At 39.2% G+C, this 17,284-nt stretch overlaps 4 protein-coding genes across 4 annotated transcripts; 2 read left to right on the top strand and 2 right to left on the bottom strand.

Moving 5' to 3' along the window:
- Positions 1 to 7,908: 7,908 nt before the first annotated feature.
- On the bottom strand, positions 7,909 to 8,983 carry LOC143369510 (histone H2B). Its single transcript, XM_076813547.1, has one exon. The coding sequence runs from the start codon at positions 8,928 to 8,930 to the stop codon at positions 8,559 to 8,561; it is 372 nt and encodes a 123-aa protein (XP_076669662.1). The 5' UTR covers positions 8,931 to 8,983; the 3' UTR covers positions 7,909 to 8,558.
- Positions 8,984 to 9,180: 197 nt separating this feature from the next.
- LOC143369483 (histone H2A-like) lies at positions 9,181 to 9,658 on the top strand. Its single transcript, XM_076813502.1, has one exon. The coding sequence runs from the start codon at positions 9,233 to 9,235 to the stop codon at positions 9,605 to 9,607; it is 375 nt and encodes a 124-aa protein (XP_076669617.1). The 5' UTR covers positions 9,181 to 9,232; the 3' UTR covers positions 9,608 to 9,658.
- A 5,617-nt stretch (positions 9,659 to 15,275) lies between these two features.
- Positions 15,276 to 15,733, bottom strand: LOC143369481 (histone H3). Its single transcript, XM_076813500.1, has one exon. The coding sequence runs from the start codon at positions 15,721 to 15,723 to the stop codon at positions 15,313 to 15,315; it is 411 nt and encodes a 136-aa protein (XP_076669615.1). The 5' UTR covers positions 15,724 to 15,733; the 3' UTR covers positions 15,276 to 15,312.
- Positions 15,734 to 15,940: 207 nt separating this feature from the next.
- On the top strand, positions 15,941 to 16,360 carry LOC143368974 (histone H4). Its single transcript, XM_076812260.1, has one exon. The coding sequence runs from the start codon at positions 16,001 to 16,003 to the stop codon at positions 16,310 to 16,312; it is 312 nt and encodes a 103-aa protein (XP_076668375.1). The 5' UTR covers positions 15,941 to 16,000; the 3' UTR covers positions 16,313 to 16,360.
- The last annotated feature ends 924 nt before the right edge of the window (positions 16,361 to 17,284 follow it).

Raw genomic sequence — 17,284 nt, 5'->3', positions numbered from 1 at the left:
GCACTTCAAGTTCTTAACTTATAGCGTATTCGGACGGACGCACTGATGCACACTGAGTGCGAATTTTATAGCGAATTCGGGAAACCCGCACTGGCACTGCACTAGTGCAACTCCATCACCATAACAATGCCAGTGCAGATTCCCTAGCATCGATTACATTGGATTACATACGACCCAATCTTGTATCATATTCGGCGATCCTGGTGTAGTGCAAACTTTAGAGGTCTATTGGGTCCTTTGGAGAAAGAAGATTATTGAGTACCCGCCTTTTTGGGTATTATCAGATTCACTTTATAAATAATATATGCGTTGTTGATATTGATGCATAGTAGCACGACACATTATTAGAGTATTTTATTACAATTAAGTTTATATTTGGTTTATAAAGCGAATTTGACAATACTCAAAAAGGCGGGTACTCAATGATCTTCTTTCTCCAGAGGACCCAATATGGCGGATGTGCATTCTCACCTCTTTAGTGCTCTAATGACCAGCAGCCATGGCCGTGATGGAAACACCGGTTCCCGTAAGATCACCGAAGTTAAACATCACGGGGCGGCGTACTGGGGAAAGATGGGTGACCATCACCTGTCTCCCGGTGCGTCGCTGCTGCTGGGACCCGAAGGAGAGAGGAGGGAAAAAGGAAAAATTGACTATCGTTCGTTGGGCAATATAAGTGACATGCTTGAAACGCCATCCTGTGTGTTAGAAACACACAGGAAAACAAAAATACAATACAATACAATAGTGCTCTAATGTGCCCCATAGACCTGAAGGACAGTGCATAAGCTAGGCTTATGGAGGCAGGGGTTGAAGCGAATGACAGAAGGGGAATCGACCTCTTCCAGCCGCTTTTTGAGAGACGACTGGTGGTGCCATCTGTGCCATACCGTGGAAAATTTCTTCTGGCAAAATATTTTAAATTTGATTATTCGTGCATTGAATGCCGTGGAAGTCACTGATGGTGACAGGCAGTGTTCTTCAAAATGCAGCTCGGCATTTTTGGGGTCGATTACCACCTAAATACTAATAATTTATTTACATTACTATACTAATTTTTAACCTTCAAATACAATACTTTTACTATTTTACTAGAAAATTTAATATTACTTACGTAATTTCGAATGTATCCCAAATAATAAGACAATTATATAAATACACTACACGCATGCGAGTTACTTTGCAATGCTTTTACAGTTTTGCACCGTTTTCAACCGTTTTGCACAATGGCGTCACAAGGATATACCAATGAAGGACGCTATTTCTAAAACTTATACTCGGCTGTAGAGGACACCACCAATCGTCCCTCACATCGCAGCCCCTTCCGTCTTTCGCTGTAACCCCCCGGAACTTGGCACTGTCCTTCAGGTTCATGATGTGCCCCCCATAGACATATATAGACGGAGCAGAAGCTGGGACTATAGGCGAGGGGAACGGTAGGCTTGGAGGGGAAAAGGCAGAAGTCAGATACAGGCACGTCGGCTCGACATCGGGTTAGCTTCGGAAGCATTCGATGTACATAACCACTGCGTTACCCGATTTACCTGTATCGGTCCCCTTACCGCGAATCTTACACCCCCCTCAGCTTACGCTCTGTCTATATATGTCTATGGTGCCCCCTCAGTGCTCCCACTGTAACTACTAAACCTAACCTTATTTTCCTTTCTCAGAAAGAAACGGAACGCTATTTAAAAAGTGCGCCGTGTTTGGTACAAAAACATGTACTTTTATTTCAATTAAAAGAATATGAAAAATTAACATTTTTGACCAGAGAAAAATGCCTTAATAAAGAGAAATGTTAAAAAACCTCGCGTTCCAATAAAAATCCCCACGAGATCGTGCAACAAGAGCAGCACCAGAACAGCACAGAGGGTGTGTTCCAATTCACGCATTGAGTGCATAGACCGCAGCGCAATCGCTGCGCGCATTCATAGCGTTCCGTTTCCAACTGCGCATGGACCGCAGTAACGAAACGGAACGGTTTTCGATGCATTTGATGCTTGTGCGATTGCGCGGGAACGTTCAAACTTACTTACAATTAGCTATGCAGTTGGATGGATTACGTTAAATTTAATTCGAGACGTTTGAACGGTGGTCGAAACACGCTTCCTAACTACATCGGTTACTTCGTCCTAAGGATCGGGGACCGACTCTTAACGAAATTTGATGGCTTTATTGGTTCCTGGATTTCCTCAATCCGAGTTTTTCTATTCTTCTTGGACAACTATTCCATATTATTGAAAGCGAAGACCATATTTTATGAGTTTTACAGGACGAACTGCTGCTTACCCAGCGAGATTTGGTAAGCAGATGTGTAAACGAAAAATGAAATGACAGTAAACAATTCACTGAAGTTAAAAGAATCACGATCACGGTCGTGATTTAACTTCATTCACGACCGTGATCGTGATTCTGTGATCCGCGGGACAGCCTACCGCTTGAATCTGGCGCCTCCTCCGTCCTGATTGGCCAAAGGATTGGAAGGACGCGCAAGGATGGAAGGGGCACCACGATCGAGGAGGCAAGAACGATTTTGACTCCTGGATTGGAAAAGTCATAAACTGTTTCTATTACAAACGATCATTTAAAACTATCGGAAAATATATTGAAGTTTTTACCAGCATTCAATTTCATTTTTCACGGGGGTTGGTAGTCCGCTGGTGGTTGGCGGTGACTTCAACGCCCGGCACACCTCGTGGAGAAATCAGTCCAACAATGCGTCCGGGGTCGCGCTGTATGGGCATTCCCTGCGTAACGCGTACAGAGTGGTGTCCCCTGAGGAGTTCACCTTCCATGGTACCCCTAGGCAGAATCTCTATGTTCTGGACATTTTCTTGGTTGATTGTGGGCGGGGGTTTGACTGCGAGATTAGTGGGGATTTCGGCACTAGTCATAGACCGGTCGTCCTGGGTGCCTCCAGTGACACTATGCACGCTCCTGACTGGGTGCGCTCTACTGACTTGGAGGAGCACGGCAAGCTGACTGCCAGACTCGGGTTGCGTACCCGTTTCGCGAGCGCTGGGGAACTGGATGACTGTGTCCAGTCTCTGACTGAGGACCTGCTTCCGTAGATCCTCCAAGTTTGTCCCCTCTGCAAACACGAGTCACTATCTCCAGGACTCGTTCCTGTTAGCGTATGTGAGGAGCAGGCGTAGGGCCAGGAAGAGCTGGGAACGGACGGAATTTGACTTTTATAGGCAGCTTGCCAAGGATTTAACCCACGAGATTGAAATCCGGTTGAGGGGGCTTCGCTGCAAGAAGTGGCGCGACGGCCTGCTGTCCCTTGATAGGACTGACCATACCTTTTGGTCAAACTACAGAAGGCTCACTCGAGCGGCTGTGGTCATCCCCCCGCTCAGGGAGAGTAACGGCTTCCTCGTTGCCGATTGCGATAAGGCCGAGGCCTTTGCCCGTGCGTTCGCGGCTGTCCACGATGGAGTCCCGGGTCGGGTGTCTCCCCACGACCTTCCGGTCGCTGACTGGCTCGCTGAAATTGAGAGGTACCCTGACGATGAGCCCTTGATGTGCCCTCTTGTCTCTCTGGAGAAGGTCAACACTGCCATCATGAGGCTTGGTAACAACAAAGCACCTGGTTTCGATGGGATCACTCCTGTGATGCTGAAGAAGGCTTCTGGAAAGGCCCGGCTTCAGATATAGTATATCTTTAAATACGCGATCTTAGTCTCCCATTTCCTGGAATGCTGGAAGACGGCGAGAGTCTCTCCAATACCGAAACCTGGGAAGTCGCGGAATAGCGTGGATAGCTATCGGCCAATCAGCCTTCTCCCGGTGTTGGGGAAGGTCTTCGAGCGTTGTGTCGATAAGTGACTCCTTGACTTCTTCGATGATAACCATATTATCATAGACCACCAGTTTGGGTTCCGGGCGGGACATTCTACCATCCATCAGTTGGCACGAGTCTCCCAGGGCATTGCCCATGAGCTCAATGTCAGGCGATCAGCCGCGATGGTGTTGCTAGATCTCACAAGAGCTTTTGATTCCGTCTGGCACGATGCCCTCATCTTCAAGCTTTCGAAGATCGGCCTCCCTCTCCGCTTGGTAAAGCTCATTGAGTGCTATCTGGCTGGTGGAAGCCTTTTTGTGTCCATCGGTGGGGCTAAGTCCTCCAGGTTTCCGGTGTCCGCGGGAGTCCCGCAGGGTGTCGATCTTGGGACCAATCCTATTTAACATTTTCATCAATGACATTCCTCTGATGAATAACTGCTCCTTGGCCCTTTATGCTGACGATACTACGCTCATTGCCTCATCGTGGCACATCAAGACCCTGGTGATCAAGCGCCAGGTCTACTTGGATTCCGTGCTGGAATTCTTCTCCAGCTGGAAACTCTCCATAAACCCAGCCAAAACACAGGCCATCTTTTTCAATCGGTGGAAGCCCATCCCCGCCCAGTCCTTGCTGTACCGCTATTAATGTTGAATTCTAGGTCATCTGCTGAATCCCCTAATGTATTGACCATAGGTAGAGGAACACCATGTATATGGAGGTCGCGTACGAAAGAATATATATGTACATACATGAAAAATGTAATATAAGTAATTAATATAATTTCTTAACACTCTAACGTTTAAGCAAACTGTTAAACTGAATACAAGGAACATTTTTCAATGAAAAATCTGAGCCACTCGCTAAGCCTTACCTCTACTTGTATTTTTTACAATTAAGTATCTTATACAAAATATAGGGTAAGAGATGCATTTGTTGGCATTATCCAAATATTATTCTACATATTACAGTACGCAGATTCTGAGTGTATTTAATTTTTCCGGCATGACCCGCCATATTGAATTTTAGTTCAAACAGAATCTTTCATAGCTTAGAGGGCGTGCAAATACTGATCCAAAAGTTTTACTAGAGTTTCCACCCCCCGGTAGAGCCCCAGAGTCAGTGCGTGCCTGCCGAATGCGCTAGTGATCTTGGCACCGAAAAAATTCGCACTCAGTGCGCACCAGTGCGGGGTGCCGAATTCGCTATCAGAATATCTGTACTTCAGAACGGTGACACTGAAGACAATAGGATGAGAAGTCTATTCTATACCTGGTCTGTGGCTTTACCAATGTCAGTGGTAGAAATACAATATGTTTCCAGTGGTTTTTAGGTGGTCGATATTTCAATCGATATTTGGTCGGTAGTCCATAAGGTGAAAGGTCTATTCTATACCTGGTCTGTGGGAAAACTATTTTTGCTCGATAGAAATTGGTAGGCACATGTTTATTTCATAAATTTCGTCACGAAATCGTTTTTTAAACATGGCTTAAATGTATTAATCTAGGATGACATCATAAAATTAACGCCCGAGTAAGTCATTTCATGCTCAGTTATTACAGGCAGGTGACCATATAATTCGCACCCCATATTATTTCAATAAAGTCTACAAACAATGTCGACAGAGCAAGAGATTTTTACCTGAAACGGAACGCACCACCGCCTTTATCTATCTTATTTCTAACCCTGATAGCCAGATCTGGGCAGCAGAATCTGACGTCAGAACTGCAGCAATCTGTGTCCGCATTTGGCTGCGTTCTGATGTGCAGAGCCTGAGGTGCAGTGCCTGATGTCAGATGGACAGCAGATCGACAGCAGATCGACAGCAGATTTCGCCGTCTACTAGGCACAGCAACAGCGCCATCTGAGATTCAGAATTACCAAGCAAATGCCTACAGATGACGCTGTTGCTGTGTCTAGCAGACGGCGAAATCTGCTGTCGATCTGCTGTCCATCTGACATCAGGCACTGCACCTCAGATTCTGCTGCCCAGATCTGGCTATCAGGGTAACTAGTAGCGGAATAGATACAACTGTGCTCTCAGCGCAAAGATTGGGCGTTGATCTACACCTTATTAGCAGGACAGTTGGCTGGACTAAAGAGTCGAAAACGTTTGCAAAATTGTACGATAGAGAAGTTAGATCGGATTAGCAACAGTTTACCTTGTCCATACTGGAAAGTAAATATGTGTTATTACACATATGGAATAAAAATTATTCAGACTAACTCTTCAGTTAGTATTTCCAGTCGAATCGCCGTAATGAGACTTTAAACATCTACGATGTGATCTTGAGTAGGAGACGCGTTGAATTATACAATTGTATAATTGAACGAACTTACCAAGTGAAGTTCGATTAAAATTATATAAGCACCTCCTTCGAAAAGATCAAACCCACTCCTTTCATTTTTTCAGAAAGCACTTTAAAAAAATGAGGATCGCGGACGACGCCGCATGCGTGTTTTATTTTATTTTATGTTAAAAATGTGACGATACTGGCATAGAGTAGGGGCGCTACTTATCTTAATAGATTTGAATTCAAATTGATCTATGTGCCTATTTCGTACCACCGCATGTAAGTTTAAATCGTACTGGTACGAACATACAAAAACAATCTACAAAAAAAAATTAAATGAGGCTAAAAGAAAATTATAAGCAGAAAAACCAGAACAGCAAAGAAAACTCGTAAGTGGAAGACACCGCCACAACCAATATACAAAAGAAAGAAAAGAAGAAGGCGAAGATGATGAAAATGAAAGCTGGTTTTGTAAATTGTGTCGAGAAAATAGACAGGAAAGTATAACACAATGCACGCAATGCAAAATGTGGGTACACGAGCTTTGTGCGGGAATAGATAGAAATACTTTTGAATATGTACGTCAGGCTTCGGAATAGGGGTGTTCGATTCCGATTCGATTCTTAAAAAATTCGATTCTTTTGGTTAAAAGATATTTTGAATCGATTCTTTGGTATCCGATTTTCCCCAGAATCGATTCTTTGATGTAAGACAATCGAAAGTCGACAATCGATTTTTTGCCGTCTGGGGGAATTAATTGCTACTAGTGAAAGGACCAATCAAACTGCTTGTCGCGTAGGTTTTTCTGGTCTTATACGTTTCCCGCCATTTACACACGATTCCCGCCAAATTTATACAGGATTCGCGCCAAATTTATAAACGATTCTTATGTTCTGGATGATTCTGGACGGTTCTGGATCTTTTCTTACCATTCTTCCTTCTTCCTTCCTTGTGTATTTGTGTATTATTTGAGAAATAATTTATCACCTAAACATTTACAGCAATTATTGTTCTTAAATTCCTTATCAATGAAAGAATGGCAATTACATGATGAATAAAATATTTCAAATGAATAGCAAAATATTTCTTTTATTCAATACAATACCCTTCAACAATTGTCCCAAATTGTTCCTTGTAAAAGTATTTTTTATACAGATTCTTTAAAAATTATTCAAATCCGACTTCTATGTATATGTACTAATTTTGGGAAAAAAGTTTTACGGCGATTCTTTTCATCTCGATTCTTCCAGAATCGATTTTTTGGTTCGAATTTTTTAAAAGGACCGATTCTTAAAATTTGATTTTGAATCTATTCAAGAATCGATTCTTTGAAGTGAATCGAACACCCCTACATGAGAATTAAGTGAACGCGGCGGCCAATTTTCGGAAACAACGCCTCCTCTCTCTCGCCGCGCATCTTGGCCGCTGCGGGGACCAAGAAGCGAGGCGGGAGAAAGGAGGCGTTGCCTCTGAAAATCGGCCGCCGCGTTCACTTAATTCCCAAGCCTGATGTACGTCATGATTGTAGTAATTAAATTTGAAAGTACGAATTAGGGGTGTTCGATTCCGATTCGATTCTTTTGCTTAAAAGATCGATCTTTTGAATCGATTCTTTAGTATTCGATTTTTTGCTCTTTGAGATAATTACTTGTCACTAGTGAAAGGACCAATCAAACTGCTTGATGCGTAGGTTTTCCTGGTCTTATACGTTTGTTGCCATTTATATACGATTCTCGTTAAATTTATATACGATTCTTAAGTCCTGGATCTTACTTTACCATTCTTTCTTGTGGCTTGACATAGTGTACTGCACATTGAACGAGTTGTAAGTGATCAAGCATTAAAGTTTTATTGAATATAACAAATTAATACAGAAGTTGGTACATATTGAATTGTAATTAATTATTGTATAAATATTCCTGTTTGCAGTGGATTTTTGGATTTCGATTTTTTAGAAGGATCGATTCTTATAACCCGATTATGAATCGAGTCTTTGAGCTGAATCCAACAGCCCTACTACGAATTAGGATAAGAATGGTACGATTTAAGAACATTAATCCCAAAACGTACTTTTTCCATATTAAAAATAAATCGTTTTTATGAATAGAAAAGTCGATTATTTTTTGTTTGAGTTTATAAAACTGGTTATTCTATTAATAAACACTAATTTTGTTTCATTTTCCTCGTTATTTTTCACGTAATAAGCATTTGTTCTTACGGGGTACGATTTAGGCAAGTTTACCTTACCTCCTATCGTTACTCTTGATTTGAAACGGAGTAGATGTCGTTACTTCCTTTCAATACAAGTTATGAGTAAAAGTATCGGTTCATCCCTTGATACTTGCCCGCGAACAGGCATATACTACAGATCTCGTTCTTTCTCTTTCTTTTGCTTTTCATGTTAGTAGAACAAGATTGACTACGTTTTGATAAAATTGTTGGCCCTGAAAAGGGCCGTATAAAATGACATTCCGTTGGATTTATTTCGAGCTGGTGTACTTGGTAACAGCTTTGGTGCCTTCAGAGACTGCGTGCTTGGCTAATTCACCAGGCAACAAAAGTCTCACGGCTGTTTGGATCTCCCGAGATGTGATGGTCGATCTCTTGTTGTAGTGAGCCAAACGAGAGGCTTCGGCAGCAATCCGCTCGAACACATCGTTGACGAAGCTGTTCATGATGCTCATCGCCTTGCTGGATATTCCAGTATCGGGGTGGACTTGCTTCAACACTTTGTAGATGTAGATGGCATAACTCTCCTTCCTCCTCCTCTTCTTCTTCTTGTCGGTCTTGCTGATGTTCTTCTGGGCCTTACCAGCCTTCTTCACAGCTTTTCCGCTCGCTTTTGGTGGCATTTTCACAAACACTTGCTAGACTCGAAGTACGTTTCACCTCGGTGAGAAATCAAGACCTAATGGTTTTTCACACAATGGAGTCGCCTTATATGTTACGGAACCTACCAGTAGAGCGCGCCAATGGCGTGCGACTCCCTGCGTCATTGGCCGGTGTTAAGTCTCGGTTAGGTGTGACTAGCACGCCATTGGTCGCGTGCAGGCAGCCAGGTTTCATATATAAAGCGGTCGCTTAATATGAAAACTCAAATTCCTCCAGACTTTCGTCGAGTACACTTGTAGTTTGTGAACCGATTTCTTAGAAAATGTCTGGACGTGGCAAAGGTGGAAAAGCGAAGGGAAAGTCCAAGTCTCGTTCTAACAGAGCAGGTCTTCAATTCCCTGTTGGACGTATCCATAGACTTCTTCGCAAAGGAAACTATGCAGAACGCGTTGGTGCAGGAGCACCAGTGTATCTCGCTGCAGTTATGGAATATTTGGCTGCTGAAGTTCTGGAGTTGGCTGGTAACGCAGCCAGAGACAACAAGAAGACCAGAATTATTCCCCGTCATCTGCAACTCGCCATCCGTAATGACGAGGAATTGAATAAACTGCTGTCTGGTGTAACCATCGCTCAAGGTGGTGTTCTACCAAACATCCAAGCAGTTTTGCTGCCAAAGAAAACCGAGAAGAAAGCTTAACTACAAAGCTTACCTCAACAATAAATGGCCCTTTTCAGGGCTACCAAATAATTCGTAACGAAGGAATCTCTAATTCAAACTATACTAAACCTTATCCAATCATCACTTTGAGGGTCCATTCTACTTTACCGGTCGAACAAGAGGCCTATGTTCATGAATTATTTTAGTTAAATATTTATTATTCCTTGGGGTATAGAAATGTATTTTTCGTATTTCCAAAATATAATTACCAATGTGTGGATTTAAGTCACAATGCTTGTTCCTTTGTGAGAAGACTGCGGAAGCGATTGAGGGGAAACTATTAAAAAGATATCGCTTTGGTATTTTAACACAATGTACAGAAGACTTGTCTCCACAAAGTGGTCAACGATCATCCAGATATTAAAAATACTTTTTGTTCAAATCACAAAGAAAGACCGAAAAATAGGCCACAAAAAGGAATTTTTTCATGACATGGCTACCATTTTGTAACGACTAGCTTAGAATTCTCAATTGTAGTCCACTTAATGTTCACATCCCTATAGAACGTAATTATACCATTTCTCTCTTTTTAGGATCACTTTAAGGTTTAAGGATCAGGAGGACTTCCACAGAGTGCCTGTGTTTTCACAGAGGCACAAAGTTTGTGACTTAAATTCAAACATTTATAATTAAATTTTGGAAATATGAAAAATACAATTCTGTACAGCAAGGAATAATAAACAATTATAAAAAAAACAAAAACATTAAAAGCTGTACATTAGTGCTTAAAAACAAATCATGAAAAATAGGCCTCTTTTTTGTTCGACAAAGTAGAATGCACCCTTAAATGAGTTCACGATGTAGTGTTTGTCTCATCACTGATAGTAAGTGAACACTCGAATTCACCACATTCGTGTATAAAATGTTGGAAAACCTGAATAATAGAAGAAGATTGAATTCAATTGAAAAGGTTATGACTAGTGATGGAGATTTATCGATATTTGGCACCATCGATAGTTTTCGATTGTTGGGTCACCAGCCATCGATAGTTATCGATAGATATCAATAGTTTTATATATAGATAGATATGCTCAATATAAAATTGTAGAAGGAAATTTACATCTTATTATGACCATTAATTTTTATGCTAAATTTATTTACTATTTACTAGTTGACCGACAATCAGTTGTCTAAAACTTGTATCGATTGAAGTAACTTAACCTGTTAAGATTTCGTATATATATATATATTTATATTAATAAGATAGAATTGTTTTATCAATTTCTTTAATTCTGTGTTAGAAATAACAAAGGTTGTTATTTATCTAAAATAATAAACTTTTATTTCATTACTATGAATTTGATAGCCATTCACCCCTATTAAGAAAAATTAATGTATCCACATTTTTATGTTTTAATCTTGATCTGCGGTCAGTTATGATTTAACCTGCTGCACTAAAAGTTCTTTCACTTACTGTGGAAGAGCCAGGGATGCATAAATATTTAAATGCTAGCTGTTTTAAGACATTCATATCTTCACCAATTCCCTAAAAAGGATACAGATAATTAACAGGAAATTACAATTTATAACCAATAAATTTAAGTTACCTCCCAAAAAGCTAAAAGATCAGATTTCTATGAGGCATTTTCTTTTTCTAAAAATTGTCTTTTCAAAATTATAACATCTGTTATTATATTTTTATTCATTTCTCCAATTCTTTGTTCCAAAAATGAAAATATAGATTTTTGTGATGGTGATGTTAATGGTGATGTTCTGTACTTTGTAGTTGTGTTGCTATTGTTTCTCTTAAAATATTATTCATTTATTGTTCCAACAAAAACGAGGCTTCCTTAGAGTTTTTTGAATTTCTGAAAGTTCTTTTTTAAATCTTGGTTCAGGAATTGTTGCAATTCTTGTTACAGATCTTAACTCGTAAAGGAAGACTGTATTACAGACTCTGTTACTTTTGCACAAACTACTTTTCCTTCATTGGTATTCAAATCTTTAGTTATACTGTTTAGGTAGTTATATATTCCGTAACTCAGGGGCATAATCATAGAAATCGTTACATAGTTTGAACCAGAAATCTTCTTTGTTGCTTCTTCAAAAGGAGACCAAATGTTTTTTAAGTCGCCTAAAACAATTGTTTCATCCACTGTTAGCAGTGCAGGAGCATTACGTAATTTAATTAGTGCTTGATTCAGAGCATAAACTATTTCTAAAATCCTTTTGACCATGTAATATGAACTATTCCATCTTGTTGGTACTTCTTGAATTAGTTTATATTCTTAAGTTTTTGTTGCTCGTTGTTCTTTCTTAAGCATCTCTGTTCCAGCAGTGCTGCTTTTAAAAAGCGAACAATTTCCTTGCATTTTGTAAGTATTTTTTATGCACTCCAGGTGAAGGATATCCTGCATTATTAAATTCAAAGTATGTGCGTAACAAGGTAAGTGTCTCTTTTTGAAAATATCACATGCCTTAATCATGTTAGCTGCATTGTCTGTGACGATGCAAGAAATTCTATTTTCTATTCCCTATTCTATGCAAATTTCTTGCATTAATTCTGCAATATTTTCTACAGTATGATTTTCACGTAAAACTTTTTTTAATTAAAAATTTGTGTTTATAAAATGACGTGTGATTGTCAAATATGAGTCATTATTGCTCGCTGTCCAAATATCTATAGTTAACGCAACATATTTAGTCTCGTTTAATATTTCTTTTATTTTTTGTTGAGTCTCTGTATAAATATCTTTCATTATATGTTCCCTAATCGTAAATTTACTTGGTATTTTATATTTGGGATCCAAAAGTTTTACAAATTTTCTAAAACCATTATACGATGTTGAAAGGCTGGAAGTCAGTTGCGATGATCAAAGCTAACATTTTATCTAATTCATTTTTTCTTTCTGAATTCTTTTCATATTCTAAAGATTTTTTAAAAAAAGAATTTATGGACATTATACTGGATTTTGATATTGTTTCATTATTTGTTGATGATTCTGATTCAGAATCTTTTTCTATATTTGGATGAAATTTTCTAATGTGATCTGCTAAATTGCTAATATTACCACTAGTCTTATATTCTTTGCAACAAACGTTACATTTTGCTATTTTGTGATCATTTGATCTTGTAAAATACTTCCAGATGTAAGAGATTTTGCTTCTTTTTTTAATTATAGCTACAGCATCAATATTCAATTCATTAAAGTCACTGTCTTCACTTTCATGTACATGTACATCTTGTTTTCGCTTCTTTAATGTAATATTTTCTGAGCTATCTTTCTCTACAAAATATTAATAATATGTATAAAAATAAAATATAACTTGTTAATATGCACTTACCAGTTTCTTTTGGTTTTATATTTAGAAATTTTTCCATTGTAAAAGAAGAAAGTAGAATACAATACTATATTATATTTAACAAAGGTAATAAATTATACAGAAAGTATTCAACATACAAGCAACAAATCACAAAATTAATTAACAATTCGTAAAATGCACGTGCAGGCAAAGATGGCTATAAACTGTCTTCGTAATGACAAAAGACTAACAGTAGGTAGTACGAAACAAATGAAAATCATCGCTTGCAATAATTAAAATTTTAGAATTCGCGGTATCACCTCTACTATCGATAGGAAAACTAAGCTATTGATAGTTTTCGATAGTGAGGACCATCGATAAATCTCCACCACCAGTTATAACAGGCCACAAAATAAAGGGCCTGTAAAGTCCGTTCCGAGGGTTCGAAGTACTGAATAAACCGAGCGAACATATGGGCCCGGTGGTTCGAGCAGATGTATCATTCCATGACCCCGCTGGGAAAATACGTTTGCAATAGAAAACTGGTTCTCTGAGACATGTTCTACACTGCTTAATGTTAATCGACATAGCATAATTCGAAGGCACACGGAATCCTAATTTAGATTTTGTTTCTTCACGGACATGATCCATATTTAGTTTTTCCTTACCAATTTGTACAGCCCGTATATTTACTTAGACAAAGGAGCAAATATGCAGATACAGTATCAGTAAATTTTGGGTTCCATTAATAGATGCAGTGGACCACAAAAGTATTCGGACACCCTTAAAAAGAGATTAATTTTTTTAAAATTGGTCCAAACGACTTGAGTTTCTTTGAGAAGCTAGAAGGGTTAGTTTGCTAGGTTTTGTGTTTCATCGTTTTGAAATAATATTGCTATTAGTCGAAATAGCAAAAAAAAATAGTGAAGATTGCTTTTTCAACTTTGTAATCTCAGGCTGTAATGAAAATTTAAAACATGTAGTTTTAAGTAAGTTCTATATATACATGCTGAAAATTTAATCCAAATCGGTTGATGCAGAAACAAGCGACAGGCATCGAAATATGTAAGAATCTTTAGGTTTATTACAGTTATAGGCCGAAAACTGGGACTTCTACCACTTTTAACTGTTTGTAGCTCATACCTACGTTAACCGATTCCGCTGAAATTTTTAGCATGTATACAGCTTACTTAAATCTACAAATAGGATTTTTAAATTTTTATGATTAAAGTAAGTAAACTAGTAAACTAATCTTTTTAACTTTTCAAAGGCACTCAAGTCTTTTGGATCAATTTTAAAGTTATTCTGTTTTAAAGAGTGTTCAAATACTTTTATGGTCGACTGTACATGCAATAGTATATAGCTGAAATAACTTCATTCAAGGATTGGGGCGACACAACTGGATTAGGGTCCGTTAAAAATTTTTTACCTGTGAAGAACCCTCCTGTTGCATTCATGGTTCGACTCCGTTTGGTAGAAAGAATTCTTCTTCCGACCTTCTAGCCGGCTTTCAGAGAATTTGTTAATTTTGCGTTTTTAAATAATTATTATTCATCGATACCTTGACCTTGCCTCGCCAGGCCAAGTATTTGACTGAAAGCACTTTTATGTACTTGCAGCTCATTTTGATTTCACATATTTTTTTTTATTTTGTAATTATTATTATCTTCTATTTTTTGTGATTTATTTGATTTCATGTACTTGGCGTAATTTTTTAAACTTTTTTTAAAAGTTTTTTTTATGGTATTTATGTACAATGAGGGACGGCGATCCCTGCCGAATGATCCCGAGAGTCGACGAACGAAACATGATTAGTTTCTACTGGCTGAAGGCTGCGTGTAACGCGTATACGTAGGTAGTATGTCGACGAAAGTCGACGAAAAAATTGTTTGAAGAAAAATCTTACCATTCCGTATGATACACGACATGGTATTACGATATCTCTGTCATACGTGCATCAATTTTAATTGAATTTGGTCTTATTCAAAAGTTTGTGTGCGGTTTATATAAGAAAAATGCCTTCAAATTTAGAAAATATTGCAGGCGTGATGAGATATTAATGAAATAAGTTTCAGATAAGGTTGGATTAGCCGGTTTCCCCAGTAGCATTTCTGGTTGGCCCACAGTATCCCCAAGTTGGGAATTAGTTGGCCATCAAAGTGCCAACAAGAAATGCTAGGTACTAGGGTTACGAGTAAAACATGTATTTGGCTTAGAGACGCTAAAATTCCGACCCCTCGAATGGCCTGTGAAGCTATAAAAGTACTTTCCATGGGAATGAATCCATGCCATAGGGGCGTGTACTTTAAATTCCTAAGACGGCATGACGTCATTCAGGCTTTGATTTCTCAAAATGATAATGTTGTTGAAACCTCAGGTTACTACATTAGGAAATATTTTTGGCCCTGAAAAGGGCCGATTGCTGTTAGAGTAGAGAAAATTTAAGCTCTCTCTCCACGAATGCGACGTGCCAGTTGGATGTCTTTAGGCATGATGGTAACTCGCTTAGCGTGAATTGCGCATAAGTTGGTATCTTCGAATAATCCAACAAGGTAAGCTTCACTAGCTTCCTGCAGAGCCATGACAGCGGAGCTTTGGAAACGAAGATCCGTCTTGAAGTCCTGAGCAATTTCTCGAACCAGACGTTGGAACGGAAGTTTCCGGATCAGAAGTTCAGTGCTCTTCTGGTAACGTCTGATTTCTCGAAGGGCAACAGTTCCAGGCCTGTAGCGATGAGGTTTCTTCACTCCACCAGTCGCAGGAGCACTTTTACGTGCTGCCTTTGTCGCCAGTTGTTTTCGTGGAGCTTTTCCACCAGTTGATTTGCGAGCAGTTTGCTTGGTACGAGCCATTGGCGATGATACGATAAAACGCTTTCGTTTCACAATCGGAATCGAATTTGCTCGAAGCCAAAAACTGCGTCGCTTATATGCACTTTCAACCCAGACCTAACCACAACCTGATTGGCCGGCACACAAGTGGAGGGGATGTTCCCCTTGGTGCTGTCTGATTGGATCGTAAATGATGGTGGGAGTTCAGCCTTCCCAGTACTATATAATAACTCCGCTTTCCGGCTGCAGCAGCACACTTCACAAGTAACCGTGAACCTGAGCACTTTTATCGATCAATATGACTGGCCGTGGAAAGGGTGGAAAAGGTTTGGGAAAGGGAGGAGCGAAGCGTCATAGAAAGGTTCTTCGTGATAACATCCAAGGTATTACAAAGCCAGCCATTCGTCGTCTCGCTCGTCGTGGTGGTGTGAAACGTATTTCTGGATTGATCTACGAAGAAACCAGAGGCGTGTTGAAGGTTTTCCTTGAAAACGTTATCCGCGATGCTGTAACCTACACTGAACATGCCAAGAGGAAGACTGTGACTGCCATGGATGTCGTGTACGCTTTGAAGCGACAAGGCAGAACCTTGTACGGTTTTGGCGGTTAATTGTCCCATCATATACCACGACGCAGCAAAAATCGGCCCTTCTCAGGGCCACCAAATACTCAGACGAGGTTAACATTGGTTTGAACTATAAAAATGTACCTGGACAATCCCACTATATATCCCACTATCCCACTATAGCTCATAAAAGTAGCAGCTTTACTGAAAACCCAGATATTTTAGAGCAGTGTGTTTCAATGGCTACGGAGGCAGAAAATTACTCCTACCATAACCAATAACAAAATTTCCCAAAGAGCATAGCATTCAATGAATATTAGGACACCTCGCCTTTTTATTATAGTTGAGCATTGTCGTAATAAAACGGACCCATACTACTCTTGCTGAATACAGCACGTAGTAACTCCCATTCCGAAATTCCCAGAAATAAGTTTGAAATATCCACTAATTGAAGGGTCTGGTGCAATAAGGGGACTAGCGCTCGAAAATGGGAACACTACTTGTTTAAACGCTAAGAAAGATTGGAAAACTAAATGTTGTTAAACTGAATTTTAAAAAATATAGCGTTGTAAAGCTCGTCGCGACACACATTTTTTCTATTTACAGTTTGCTTATCCAATCATTACTATTGGAGCTAAAAATTATAAACAAAAAATTTTTCATCGTCCAAAATCATTATTTCTTTAAACATAAATTGCGATAACTTGAGTAAATATTAACGGATCGTTATGAAACTTAAAACATAACTTCAGAAAACTCTAGCGAAGCCGTAAAATGTATGCCCATAACCCTTAGGTTAACGAATGTAATAATATTTAATTAAAAAGTAATACTGGACATAACCAATGCTTTTCAACGTTCGCCCTTAAAAAGTATCGAGGCAATTTTGAGGTACATATAACTTGCAGCGGCCAGTTTTTCCTTAATATACAAGGAAGATTTTCACCAATTTTCACACTGATTAATAAATAATTGTAGAAGATATGACGATATATATAAATATCGCGCGCCACCAAC

This window comes from Andrena cerasifolii, chromosome 5, assembly GCF_050908995.1.
Source record: "Andrena cerasifolii isolate SP2316 chromosome 5, iyAndCera1_principal, whole genome shotgun sequence".
Lineage (NCBI taxonomy): Eukaryota > Metazoa > Arthropoda > Insecta > Hymenoptera > Andrenidae > Andrena > Andrena cerasifolii.
This window is presented reverse-complemented; position numbering and strand designations above follow the sequence as displayed.